At 47.3% G+C, this 14,847-nt stretch overlaps 1 protein-coding gene across 2 annotated transcripts in view; it reads left to right on the top strand.

Annotated features, from left to right (window-relative positions):
* LOC123448808 (protein SUPPRESSOR OF QUENCHING 1, chloroplastic) overlaps window positions 1-14,293 on the top strand; it is a 33,840-nt gene extending 19,547 nt beyond the window's left edge. For both annotated transcript variants that reach the window (XM_045125827.1, XM_045125826.1), the window contains exons 20-28: window positions 3,351-3,508; window positions 4,455-4,507; window positions 4,589-4,710; window positions 4,892-4,999; window positions 11,774-11,866; window positions 12,155-12,191; window positions 12,318-12,565; window positions 13,597-13,746; window positions 13,909-14,293. In XM_045125827.1, coding sequence (XP_044981762.1) covers window positions 3,351-3,508; window positions 4,455-4,507; window positions 4,589-4,710; window positions 4,892-4,999; window positions 11,774-11,866; window positions 12,155-12,191; window positions 12,318-12,565; window positions 13,597-13,746; window positions 13,909-14,076 — 1,137 coding nt within the window. In that variant the 3' untranslated portion in view covers window positions 14,077-14,293. The remainder of the gene's footprint in view (window positions 1-3,350; window positions 3,509-4,454; window positions 4,508-4,588; window positions 4,711-4,891; window positions 5,000-11,773; window positions 11,867-12,154; window positions 12,192-12,317; window positions 12,566-13,596; window positions 13,747-13,908) is intronic.
* The last annotated feature ends 554 nt before the right edge of the window (window positions 14,294-14,847 follow it).

The raw sequence follows: 14,847 nt of genomic DNA, 5'->3' as shown, positions 1-14,847 counted from the left end.
CGCAAGAACAACGGGCCCTATCACCGCATGAGGACAGGCTGCGTCGCCAACTCAAGCTCTCCTACCTTGGCCTTGCTTCTCTTGAGCGGACGATCGCCCGGCAGCGCGCACGCATTGCTTCTCTCAAAGACGACGACGCGAACACTATGTTGTACCATCACCAATGCACATACCGCAAGCAGAAGAACTGGATCCATGGCATCTCTGTCGACGGCGCCGTACTCACTGATCCTAGCGACATGGCCGCGGCCACTTTCGAGCACTTTGACAGCCGGATTGGGACGGACGTGCAGCGTGACTGCACCATTGACCTGTCGCAATTCATTGAGCCCTCAAACCTGGAAGACCTCGACGCGCCATTCAGCGAAGATGAGATTTGGCAAGCCATCAAAAGCTTGCCGTCTCGCAAGGCGCCCGGCCTCGACGGCTTCACCGCGGAGTTCCTCCGATCCTGTTGGCCGGTCATCAAGCACGACCTCCGATGCGTCTTCGACCAGGTTTACGCGCTGCGTGGATGAGGGTTTAGCTGCCTTAACCAGGCGCTAATTACGCTCCTCCCCAAGCGCGCCGATGCCAATGACCAGGTTTACGCGCTGCGTGGATGAGGGTTTAGCTGCCTTAACCAGGCGCTAATTACGCTCCTCCCCAAGCGCGCCGATGCCAATGGCCTGGGAGATTATAGGCCCATAAGCCTAATTCACATTGTCGCCAAGGTCCTGGCCAAGCTGCTTTCGCTCCGCCTAGCTCCCAAGCTCAACAACCTTGTCAGCAACGTCCAGAACGCGTTCATCCCTGGGCAAAGTCTTCACGACAACTTCATCCTAGTGCGTCAATCCGCGCGGCTATTGCATCAGCTTGGTGCCCCTCGCGTGCTTCTGAAGCTTGACTTGGCGCGGGCTTTCGACTTCGTCTCGTGGCCTTTCCTGTTTGAGGTGCTGCGATGCCATGGCTTTGGCAACCGCTTCCTTGGTTGGATCGCCCTTCTCCTGTCGTTGGCCAGCACCAAGGTTCTCCTCAACGGCAACCCTGGACCCGCGATTTGGCACCACTGTGGACTGCGCCAAGGTGATCCAGTTTCCCCGCAGCTCTTCGTCCTTGCTGTTGATACGTTGGGCAGGCTCTTCCATCGCGCGGTCGAGCTCCGAGTCATGCAGCAGCTACACCCGCGCCGCACCATCCCTACCATATCCCTCTACACCGACGACGTAATTCTCCTGTGCCACCCCTCGCCGGATGATATCGCGGCGGTGAAGGAGATCCTGCAGCTCTTTGGGCGCACCTCTGGTCTGCACGTGAACTTCCAGAAGAGCGCTGCGGCCCTCATCCGCTGCGACACCGTGGACGCTGCTCATGTTGTCGCGCACCTGGGATGCCCCATCGTCGAATTCCCGCTTACTTACTTGGGCATCCCGCTCATGCTGCGTCGCCCCACTGCTGCCCAGCTCCAACCTGTCGTCGACAAGGTCGCTGGGAAGCTGCCCTCCTGGAAGGCTTGGCTCATGAACAAAGTCGGCCGCCTTGCCTTCGTCAAGGCTGTCTTGAGCGCTCCCATTCATCAGCTCCTTGTGCTTGCGCCGCCAAAGAAGACCATCAAACTCTTGGAGAAGATTGAAAGAGGATTCCTTTGGGCTGGCCGCGCCGAGGCCAATGGAGGCAATTGCCACGTCAACTGGCGGCGCGTCTGCCGGCCTATCCAGTTCGGTGGCCTCGGCGTTCATGACCTCGAGCGCACTGGCCTCGCCCTTCGCATGCGGTGGCAATGGCTCAGCCGAGTCGATGATGGCAGGGCCTGGAGCGGCCTTGACCTGCAATTCGCGCCCGAGGAGCGCGCGCTCTTCTTCGCCTCCACTACCATGACTATTGGCAATGGCCAACGCGCCCTGTTCTGGGAGGACAGATGGATCAACGGGCGTGCGATCTGCGAGATCGCGCCTCTCCTTTTTGCTCTCATCCCCAAACGGCGTTGCAAGTCCAGAACTGTTGCGGACGGCCTTCATGCGAACCAATGGGCCACGGACATCCACGGCATGATTGGCATCCCGGAGATTGGAGAATACCTGCGCCTCTGGCACATGCTCGCCAAAACTGCCCTCACTGACGCACCGGACTGCATTCGCTGGAAGTGGACCGCGAACGGCGAGTACTCCGCCAAGTCCGCATACCTTGCCACTTTCCAGGGCTCCTCTAGATGCCAGGCTTGGAAGCTTACCTGGAAGTGCTGGGCACCGCCTCGGGTGCGCTTCTTCCACTGGCTTGCCAACCTCGATTGGTGCTGGACGGCCGACCGCCTCGCGAGGCGCAACCTGCCGCACCCACAGCGCTGCCCTCTTTGCGATCAGGCTCCGGAGACGATTCATCATCTTCTCCTGGAAGTGTGGCATGAGATCCTCTCATGGCTGCGCCTCTCTTGCCCGCTGCCCAATAACGATGCCACTCTCCCCGACTGGTGGCGCTCTGCACGACATGACACCCCTAAACCTATGCACAAGGGATTGGCTTCCGCTGTCTTGCTCGTCCCTTGGATGATTTGGAAGCATCGCAACGGATGCGTGTTTGAGGGTGCAGCACCGTCAGTTACCTCCCTGACGGCGAGGGTGCAGCACCGTCAGTTACCTCCCTGACGGCTAGGATTAAGGAAGAGGCCGCACTCTGGGCCAGAGCTGGCGCCTTGGGGCTCCGGGCCATCTTGCCACAGACCTGGGATGTCCACTAGTGTGCCTGTACTCACCTTGTAAATCTGCCTCCTAGGAGGATTGTACCAAACCCCTTCTTTTCAATACAATGAAACGCAAAAGTCTTTTGCGTTTTCTCGGAAAAAAAACTAAAACAGTTCCCTATCCAGTCACACCCTGAATTGTGATATTTGATGTGTTTTTGTTTGTTCATGCATAAAGTATAGAACATTAGGTATAAATAGTGCCTTCCATTTTACAACTACCTTTTTGTTTTAAATACCTGCACCTCAAATATGAACTGATGAATGTTGGTCACTACCAATGTGCACAACCGGGCGATCCTTTACCAACATGATGAGGACATGTGTTGAGAACCATCGGCATTGCAGTGATTTTAGATGTTAGAATGCACATGCATATATCAGATCATCTGAAGATATTCTATTAAAAGTGTTGATTGATGGGGTGATGTAAAGTTTGATGACCTGATGCTTATATTATCGATAGTTTGAGAAAATATAACTCCACAATTTCAAAAAGTGGACAGTCATATTATTTAACATTATTTCATCTGTGGGACATTTTATTGATTAGCTTAACACTATCTGTGGAAGTTAATTATCAAACTTGATGTTGGTAGAACGCAGTTAGCCTTATTTGGAAGTGTTATTCTAGGTTCTAAATTCACCATGGGATGTCTGCTATGCTCCCTCGAAGGAGACCGTGTACATTGCGATGGCGGGACAACATCAGATCTGGAAACACAACACACTTGATGGTGTAACTGAAGTTTTCAGTGGTAATGGCTCTGAAAAAAATCTGAATGATTCAAGGTAATCGTGTTTCCCTTTCAGCCAGGAAAGTAGTTTGTAAGCTGCTGTCTCTATGGGTGTACAGTGCCAAAGCATGTAGTTTTTAGCTGTGATTGTTTAACAATGACTGCTGCTATCTTTTCCAACAATTTATTTAATTATGTCTCACTGGGAGATTGCATGATAAATGGATCCCTATGACTATTAGATGAATGAGCATGGTGTTAGGAAGTATTAGTATTAGTCTAGGAGTCCTCATTAGTCTATTAATATTAGTCTAGGAGTCCTTATTAGTCTATGTTTACTTCCTTGCATCTCAAGTCATGTGTAATATATATATGCCCTTGGGCCTTCAATACAGATAAGTTGCTTTCCTAACATGGTATTAGAGCCTAGGTTTAGGTCTCCGGACGCCGCAACTCGTCCTCACGATCCAATTTTTTTTTCCCGTTCCCGCTCTAGCCCCCGCTGGATCCCGTCTCAGCCCCCCATGGCGCGTGTGCCTGAACTCCTCCCGGCCGCGCCGCCCGCCTGCCTCGACATCGGGAGGACCTAACACATGGCAGCTTTTTTCTATTGTGTCTCATCAGGAAGTCTGGATGTCATTGTGCAGTTGATATGTTTGTAGACAATAACAGGCAGCCTTGTGTTGATGGTTTCTGTAATTTCAATGAGAGTTAGAACCGAACAACCTTGCAAGTTATAGTCTTGCTTTGTATCAGTGTATAACTTAATAACTATTCTTTGTTTTGGAACCTTTTACCCTATGTCGTGCTACCTTGGGTTCACATCTACGTTGGTTGACAACTAACAACAAGGTTTCCATATGCCTCACTGATTTACTTAATTACATTACCAAATTGGGCCTATTCACACTGATAATTAGAAGTTTTCATGCGGCTGCTGCAGTGTTTTGGTCCTTTGATTTACACACTACGATTTCTTAATTAGTTGTTTCACATTGCAGCTCCTCCACCAACACATCGTTTGCGCAGCCATCTGGGATTTCATTGGATCCTGGTATATTTTGTGTGATTACCATTCTACTACTTTGTTATGTGAGGCCACAGAGCCCTGATTCACAATGAGTTATCCACGCAGAATTGAAGGAGTTATTTGTTGCTGATAGTGAAAGCAGTTCCATTCGAGCTGTTAATTTGAAGACAGGGGGGTCAAGATGGCTTGCTGGGGGAGATCCAAATTTTCCAGATAATTTGTTTAGGGTACTTCTCTCGCCTTCTCTCTCTCTCTCTCTCTTGGTAGTTGGTAGTTGGTACCAAAAGATGTTATGGTTTATTGGTGGAGCACTGACCTGGTCGAGCATTTTAAGTCATGTTTATTTTGTTTTGTTATAATTTTCTAAATTTATCCTATTAAGAGGTAATTATGGTCCCCCCTTTTCAGTTTGGCGATCATGATGGGACTGGCTGGGATGTGCTACTCCAGCATCCCTTGGGTGTTGTCTATGCTAGCGATAATCAAATATATGTTGCAGATTCTTATAATCACAAGGTAATCAATCATCTTCTTGTTAGAGTACTATATATGTAGCCATGTAACCCTTCATATTTACCCTATTGTATAAGGGTTTCCTGCTACACCTATACATGTATATATACTGGCCTATGGCCTCTTGGAAATACAAGTTGCATATTTCTAACATGGTATCGGAGCTAAGGTCTTGAGTTCAAGTCCTGGTTTCGCAATTTCTTTAAAAGATTGCTGGTGGCCCTCTTTGTGTCCACGTAGAGGTCTCTTGAGTCATACATGTCGGGTTAGGGTTGCACGTGAGTTGCGATGATGCCACTGTTGAGAAGAGCTGGTTGACAAGGCAACAGAGGTGGAGAGACTGGCAGTAGTGGCAGCGGATGGAAGGTGAAGCCAGTCAAGCTCCCAGAGACCTTGAGAGTCACGACGCCGGGGGCCAGCACCAAGAAGAGCACTAGTGTGACGGTTTAGAACGAAACATGAGTCAAAGTCGAGAATGATCCTGCTGTTAGGAAAGCAACTTATGTTTATTGAAGGCCCAAGGGGCATATATATATTACACAAGACTTGAGGTGCAAGGAAAGTAAACATAGACTAATAAGGACTCCTAGACTAATACTAATAGACTAATGAGGACTCCTAGACTAATACTAATACTTTCTAACACCCCCCTCAAATGCAAAGCGTATGCAATAGCACTGCATTTGAAGAAGTGTAATATTAAAAAAAATGATAATCCAAATCCGCGTCTTGAGAGTGTCGTCGTAGCATGAAGAGTCTTCAAAACTTGTCGAGTCGCCGAAGGAGATAACGAAGAGATGGCACATCATAGGTAGACACCGCATCACTTGAAGATACAAGATAAGTATCAAGAGAAGATGGGTTGTCAAAAGAGGCACATCAAGAGGAAGACACCGAAGAGATGACACATCAGAGGAAGACACCGCATCACTTGAAGATACAACATAAGTATCAAGAGAAGATGGGTTGTCAAAAGAAGATGGCACATCAAGAGAATAAAGCATTGCGCGGAAAATCATAGTCCACGACAACCGTCGACGAAAGAAGCTCGACGGATAAGGCACGATGGACGTAGATCGACAATGCAAAAGAAGTCCAGACAATCCTATAGAAAACAACAAGGACAAGTAGGCCACAAAAGTTGCATAGAAAGGATCAGGACCGGAGAAAAGGCCGACGGACAAATGTATGGTGGACTCCATGGCATGAGAAAACATAAAATATCAACGAATTTGGTGGACGCAGCGGAAAAAATAGAAAACTAGAAAACAACTAGCGAGAAGAGCATGCAACAACAGACAAGGTGCATGAGCATGCAACACTGGACAAAGGAGGAAACAACCAAATTGGAGCACCCGGCACATGAGGACGTAGCAATAGCAGCAACAAGCACACACACGTTGCATAGAAAGGATCAGGACCGGAGAAAAGGCCGACGGACAAATGTATGGTGGACTCCATGGCATGAGAAAACACAAAATATCAACGAATTTGGTGGACGCAGCGGAAAAAATAGAAAACTAGAAAACAACTAGCAAGAAGAGCATGCAACAGCAGACAAGGTGCATGAGCATGCAACACCGGACAAAGGAGGAAACAACCAAATTGGAGCACCCGGCACATGAGGACGTAGCAATAGCAGCAGCAAGCACACACACGTTGGGTGGAGGGCAGCAGCCACGTGCTAGGCATAGGCTACACATGCGAGCAGTAGGTAGTAGCACGCCAGCAACACGTAGCAGCACACCGGCACCATGTAGCACATGTTTTTTTTCTTTCTTTTGCTGAATCAATCTAGTCAACACAACTTTGACCGGATGGCTAGAACCACGTCCCAGCAAGCAGGCTGACAGTCGTGCGTTATGCCCCTGTTGGCTGAAGGCAGCACGCACGTCTTGCGCGTCTTGGCGGAAGGCAACCGTCCAGCCGGCAGGGAACGAGAGCAGCACCCTGGGAATCGATCCGCTGCAGGGGTGGCGCCTCGATCTGGATCCGAGAAACTGGCGGCGGCTGGAGGCCAAAACGGATCTAGCGGGATGAGGCGGCGGCTGTCGGCTGGTCCCATGGTGCGATCTGACGCGGACGGCGGCGGCGGACGGCCTGGGACGCGGACCGAGGCGGAGGCGAAGGCGAGCGTCGGGGACGGCACGGCGTCGTCCGGCCTGTCGAATGGGCGGAACCCGACCGAGGGGACGAAGATCCCCGACATCCGGCGAGGGGACGAAGATCCACGAAAGAGCGGGGACGCGAGCCGGCGCTCCGAGGACGGGAGGAGATCGAGCGGGGAGGCCCAGTTGGAGATCGATCGGGGAGGCCCGGTTGGAGATCGATCGGGGAGGGCAGCGCGAGACGGCCAGAGGACGATGGCAGCATCACGAAATTGGATCTGCACGAGTTGTGCGTGCTAAAAAATTAACCTAAACTCTAATACCATGTTAGGAAAGCAACTTATGTTTATTGAAGGCCCAAGGGGCATATATATATTACACAAGACTTGAGGTGCAAGGAAAGTAAACATAGACTAATAAGGACTCCTAGTCTAATACTAGTAGACTAATGAGGACTCCTAGACTAATACTAATACTTCATAACACCTGGAACCAGAGTCAACAATCTGACCACCAGAAATGGTTGCATGGTAAGCCGAGGAACATGAGCAACATCGGGAACATGAAAAGATGAAGTGCTAAGAGTGTCTCGGCCAGTAACCGGGAGAGAGGTACCATCAGCAGTAAGAACATGAACAGGAGACTCGAGAGGTCGAGTAGATTATAGAGTGGATGAATCACGAGTCATATGAAAAGATGCTCCAGTATCAAGAATCCATGGAGATGTACCTGCTTGTGTAGAAGGTGGTCTCCCAATGCCAGAAGAGTCCGTAGCAGAAACAACATAACTTGTCGATGGAGAACCAAAAGATGGAGCTAGCAGGCATCGCAAGCTCACAATTTCCTGCTCAGTCAGGGGCGCAACTGAAGATGTCGATGTAGATGCACCCGACAGTAGGGCGCGAAGTCGCGCAATCTCCTCCTCAGTGAAGGACACAACTGAAGTAGGCGTCATAGTGGCACCGGGAGAGAGGAGGCAGCGTTCCATAACCAACATCATCCATAGAGGTCGGTGAAGGAGACGAAGGCGCATGCAGACAAGCTCCAAGCGCAGGAAGTCGCATGTTGATGGGGTCATATGCACCAACACAGTTGGTGACTGTCGTGGGAGGAGTCCGTGTAGAGTGACAATCACCATGTGCGAAGCTCGAGAGAGGAGTCGTAGAAGAGCAACCACCACGGCCGTAGGTGGAAAACGATGTAGAACGGTCATCACCATCTACGGGAGTCGCCGCACGGGACGATAGCACGGACGGACAAGCAACCAAACGCCAAGGAAGGCACAAAGAGGAGTCGCAGAAGAGCAACCACCACGGTCGTAGGTGGAAAACCATGTAGAACGATCATCACCATCTACGGGAGTCGCCGCATGGGACGATAGCACAAACAGACAAGCACCAAACACCAAGGAAGGCACATGTGCGAGACTGGGTCAGCATAGGGAACACTGACAACACTTGTTGATGGAGAACCAAAAGATGGAGCTAGCAGGCATCGCAAGCTCACAATTTCCTGCTCAGTCAAGGGCGCAACTGAAGATGTCGATGTAGATGCACCCGACAGTAGGGCGCGAAGTCGCGCAATCTCCTCCTCAGTAAAGGACACAACTGAAGTAGGCGTCATAGTGGCACCGGGAGAGAGGAGGCAGCGTTCCATAACCAACATCATCCATAGAGGTCGGTGAAGGAGACGAAGGCGCATGCAGACAAGCTCCAAGCGCCAAAGGAAGTCGCATGTTGATGGGGTCATATGCACCAACACAGTTGGTGACTGTCGCAGGAGGAGTCCGTGTAGAGTAACAATCACCATGTGCGAAGCTCGAGAGAGGAGTCGTAGAAGAGCAACCACCACGGCCGTAGGTGGAAAACGATGTAGAATGGTCATCACCATCTACGGGAGTCGCCGCACGGCACGATAGCACGGACGGACAAGCAACCAAACGCCGAGGAAGGCACAAAGAGGAGTCGCAGAAGAGCAACCACCACGGTCGTAGGTGGAAAACCATGTAGAACGATCATCACCATCTACGGGAGTCGCCGCATGGGACGATAGCACAAACAGACAAGCACCAAACACCGAAGGCACATGTGCGAGACTGGGTCAGCATAGGGAACACTGACAACACCATCAGGAATCACCTCAGAGCGGGCGTGAGACACCATCTTTTTTTTGAGCAGCGGTAACGGAACTGTCAGGCCAAAGAATCAGGCCTCCTTAACTAAGCCACAAGCAGCCCAAGCAAATAGATCGATCGGCTGGATCGAACGCGCACACACACGTACGTGGAAAAGAAGGATGCGTTGACCAGGGCGTTCCTGTCTGTGAGATGAAGCGGGTGAGCAACAACAGCGGCCGGCGGCAGGAATCGGCGGCCGGCGGCGGCAGGAAGGGTGGGAATCGGCGGCCGGCGGCGGCAGGAATCAGTGGCTGCAGTGTGGGCGACTCTATCCGGAGGCGCGAGCGACGTGATCCAAGGGCCCGACTCGATTTGAAGCGGACAGGTGCTGCAGCCGGCTCGATCTGGAGGCCTTGAAGCTGGCGAATCGGGTGGCCTTTGATCTGGATCAATTCGTGGACGGGAGGCCATTGACTAGTGGAGGCCTTGAAGCTGGCGAATCGGGTGGCCTTTGATCTGGATCAATTCGTGGACGGGAGGCCATTGACTAGTGGAAGAAGCAGAAACCGACGTCAGGGAGAATGCGACGCCACGGTTCTGCAGATGAGACGGGGAGAGCGCCAGAGCAGGGTTGACCTGCGGTGAAGAAGGCACCGGAGAGCAGCACCATCCAGAGAAGAAAGACGGCAGCAACGTGGAAGGAAGATTGGATCGAAAGCATGAGTTGCGCGTGCTAAAAAAACCTAAGGCTCTAATACCATGTTAAGCTTTACGCACTAGCCAACACAAACACTATCATGTGAATTTGCCTCCAAGAAACAAGATTAGCATAATCAGAGTTGAGATTTGGATTATCCTAAGAAATTCTGACAAGTTCTAATCACTATTATAATATTGTAGAAAGTTTAAGTGTATATAGTTGATATTGTTAAGCTTCATGCACTAGCCAATGCAACCAAAAAAGCCCGAACTGATGGAAAGAGCTAGACAATCCACATATACACTTCAACACCCCCTCTCACGTGTGACACGAAAAGTCAACATGTGGACAAACTCAAAGGTATGGCTCAAGAGGCCTATACGTGGACAAATAGGGGGCGGCAGCAATTTTTGAATAAATTGCGAAAGGCAGGACTTGAACTCAAGACCTTAGGCCCTCATACCATGTTAAGCTTCATTCACTAGCCAACACAACCAAAAGTCCGAACTGATGGAAAGAGCTAGACAATCCACATATACACTTCAAAGATATTTCACCCACAACTCCAGCGGTAACTGGAAACTTTTGCCAGCAAAAGGAGCCAGCTGTAAATTTATCTTGGCTGCCCTTGTGCAAATCGATCTAGAATGGACTTATTTCCTTTTTAGTAGTGCTCTAGAATGCTTCATAGAGCCATGACTAAAGTAGAGTTTTCTTTACCAAATAGCAGATCCAGTTGATTAATAAATAAGTGATCGCAAAACTGAATGTTGTCTATAGCTTTAGTTATGAAGGGATACCCTGCAAGGGAACATAATCAGGTTTTTCTCCATCAAATAAGTAACCACAGGACTTATCAATTTCTCCTTTGGCTCATAGAACTCAATTAATTGGTGCAATCTAGATCTCAATTCGATGCCATGCAGACTGATTATGCCTAATCATCTACCAACTTGGCATGTGATTGGACATGAGCTATCATTTTCAGCGCTAATTTAGGCTCCAGTAGAATTGCCCCTTAGCACAAGCAATATGTCCCCAAAAAGCATAGAGGAAAGAGAATATGTGAGTAAAACTTCATAGCAGCAAATTACACAGGTTGGTTCTACTGTATAAAAATACGCAGGCTTTTTCATGGAGTACATAACTGGTAATAGATGGGGTATGTACTCCATTAAAATAGATGGACATATGCCTCATCCTTCACCAACTTTGCATGTGACTTGATGTACTATTGTACTGGAGGCTAAATTAGCACCTCTATGCATGGTTTTTAAGGCGACGCCTTACCGCTTTAGGGAGGGGGAGCGCTTTGACGCCTAGGCGACGACTAGGCGGACGCTTTAGGTGCCTAGGCGACCAAAGCGGTCGATTTTCTAAAGCGGAGGGAGAGCGCTCTCTGACGCCTAGGCGACGCTTCAGGGACGCCTTAAAAACAAGGCCTCTATGTCATAATTTGGAAAAGGAAAAAAGAAGACAACATTGAGACGAAGAGCATCTATCCACAAAGTTCTAAATATAAATTCAATCCACACACACCAAGATATGAATCATGTTGCGAGTACTTATTACTTAATAGTACCACTACCCAAAAGCTATTATTTGCACTAAATCTAAATTTGCTACTATTCACTTGGGTGTGTGGACGAATTTGGATAGGAAGTTTTATGCTATGGTAGATGAATTTCTTCAAAAATTTCATGGCCACTAGAAATGCTAATTGTGCATCTCGTGCACTATCACCTCATGTGCCTACTGCACACAACATATCCTCATTCTTTTATCGCTTTTAACCATTGTTATTTTTGCTGCAAGATATGCTATTGTTTTCACGTCCTCTTCTGAAACTGCAGATAAAAAAGTTAGATCCTGTCACCAAAAAAGTTACAACGATTGCTGGTACTGGGCGTGCAGGATACAAGGATGGTCAAGCCTTGTCAGCTCAAGTGAGGGATCACTCGACCAATTTCTGTTGTCTGCATTTGCTCCCTCCGTCCCATAACATAAGAGCGTTTTTGACACTACAATAATGTTAAAAACGCTCTTATATTATGGGCCGGAGGGAGAACTTTCATAGTATGTGATGCTTATTAATTAAAAATACCACTGTAATAAGCACTCTATACTAATTCAACCATAGGTTGATGGAGTATTATTTATTTTACTATCTGTGAAAAGAAATATTGTCTAGAAAGCGCATTATGACATGAAATGTTTTGAATTGGCTCATGCAGCTATCTGAGCCAGCAGGACTTGTTGAAGTGGGAGATGGTAATACTTCATTTTATTTTCTATGTTAAGTTGTTGAATACAAGTGTTACAGTATAATTCTACTCCCTATATTATTTCTCTTTTAGGTTAACTAAGGGTATTGCTTGTGCTTCTGATATATTGTAGGAAGATTTCTTGTAGCAGATACAAACAACAGCGCAATCAGATCTATAGTTCTGAATGAGAGAGGTGCTGAGGTGCGCACACTAGATTTGACTGGAGTGCAGCCGCCATCAGCAAAACCGAAGGCATTGAGACGCCTAAGACGACGGTTATCAGCAGACACAAATGTTATTAATGTTGATGGTGGTTCCTCAATGGAAGGATATTTGTCTCTTGCAATCTCAGTTCCTGATGGTTACCATTTCTCGAAGGTCCAAAAATTCTCAGGATTTTATCTTTTGCATCATAGTCTCTCGTAGATGGTGCATGATAGTCATTTATACTCCCTCCGTTCCTAAATATAAGTCTTTTTAGAGGTTCCACTAGATATATATATAGACATACTTTACAGTGTAGATTCATTCATTTTGCTTCGTATGTACTCCCTCTGTTCCTAAATATAAGTCCTTTAAAGATTCCACCAGGGACTACATACGGAGCAAAATGAGTCAATCTACACTCTAAAGTATATCTTTGTACATCCGTATGTAGTTTGTAGTGTAATGTCTAAAAAGACATATATTTAGGAACGGAGGGAGTAGTATTTAGGAACGGAGGGAGTAGTTGCTAAAGGTCGTTTGCTATTTATAAGAGTTTTGCAGGTGGGCGCCTGTCAGACCGCTGTTAAAATCTAAAATGTGGAATTTTGTGATACCTTGCCTCCCTGAATGTGGAATTTTGTGAAACTATGTCTTAGTGTGGAGTTATGTGATAACTTATACAACAAATGTAGAGTTTTGTGAAATTGTACACCTTATAGTGTGGTACAAATTCAAAATTAGCAGCATTCTTTATTTGATTGTGCCAGCATCTCATCTCCGTACTGCCTAAAACATGTTTGTTTTGTCTTGATGCTTTAAGGTTCATGCTTGCAACCTCCATATTCTGCACATGCACTTCTGTTTTCAAAGAATGGTTTTGTTAAAAATCTTGTGCGATATATTCATACAGCTTAGCTGGACTGGAAACCTTAAGGTATCTTTTTTTTTTCCAAAACGGATGAAGGTATCTGATTCATGTATGAAGTCTAGGACAGTAAGACATGAACAGGCGTAACAGTTAATCAGATCTAACATGTTACACGGGATTACTATCATTTAGTATATTTGGATTAAATGTCAGTTCAGTGTTTTAAAAAACATTTCCTGAAACAGCTCTGTCAACATGAGCTGCTTCAGATGATAAATTTGCTTGTTTTCAGCAGACTAATTTATTTTATTTTATTATCACCTCTGAGAATCAGGAAGCTGGCAGCAAATATTATGTGGAAACAGAACCACCTAATGCAATTGAGATCGAGCCAGTGAATGGATCTCTAAACTCAGACGGGCAGGCGTCACTCAAGTTTAAAAGGACATCGTCATCATCATCAATGGGAAGGATCAACTGCAAGGTAATGGTATACTCGTATTAAACAACCTTCAAGCAACAGTTATGTTTAATTTCTTGGTTCATCGTGAACATCACACTGATCTTTTCCACAGCACATAGCCAAACTAAAGAAAAAAAAATCTTTCTAGATCATATTATGAGTATTTTGTATTCCAATTTGCAGGTTTACTACTGCAAAGAAGATGAAGTTTGTCTTTACCAATCTGTGGCTTTTGATGTCAAATTCCAAGAGGGAGTACCCAGCCCTGCACCAATTACTCTAGCCTATACTGTGGTGCCAAGAGATAATTCAGGTAGTTCGCAGTTAATGGCTGCTGCTAAGAACTTATAAGGTATAGTTAGATCCAGGGTGGTTGCGTACCGTGCATTCTTGTCCTGAATGTGAATTTGTCTCTAGTTTATGTTGCGTGGCTGACGGACACCGAGCGTGATTAGTTATATAATATTGCCAGTCCATTGATTGTTTGAACACCCATATGGAGTCCATTTGTCATCCAGCAAGAATCATCTTTATCCAAATCACTGATGATTATTTGCTTTGCGCTGAACAAACCGAGTCCAGCATGCATTGTAGTGGCGTGCATGTGTTTCGAAAGGAGGATACATGTGTGATTCTCACCCTTTATCTTCGCACAAGAGCTCTTGGGGATCGGAAATTTTATTTCATTCAACTGATTTATTAGTCTTGCACATGGGCATCTAGGGGCAATCATTTGATTAGTTATCCAATTAGGGAGTTGAGACGTGCCTCATCAAGAATCTCAAGTTTGGATATCAACAGAGAGAAACGGTGTCGGAAGTTTGTACCGGTCCAGACGTTATGTACCCCCCTCAGTTCTGTTTGTTAGGAGCGACAGGAAGAGCAACACTAGCTGTCATGGCCCCATCCTGTCCAACATATAAGTATGTTTGCTGATAGCTCCTTCAGTTTGCGATATTGCTTATCATGACCGGTATCGCTTCATAATCAATTCATCTTGCACCATGGCCATTATTCTCCTGTGAAGATATCAGTAGGATTAGACTGCAAGCAGCACTAGTTGTTCAAGAGCGTGGGAGGGAGTCCATTCGGTAACCCACCAGCTCCTCAAAATTTAAGAAT

The sequence above is a fragment of the Hordeum vulgare genome, chromosome 4H, assembly GCF_904849725.1.
Source record: "Hordeum vulgare subsp. vulgare chromosome 4H, MorexV3_pseudomolecules_assembly, whole genome shotgun sequence".
In the NCBI taxonomy this organism is placed as follows: domain Eukaryota; kingdom Viridiplantae; phylum Streptophyta; class Magnoliopsida; order Poales; family Poaceae; genus Hordeum; species Hordeum vulgare.
This window is presented reverse-complemented; position numbering and strand designations above follow the sequence as displayed.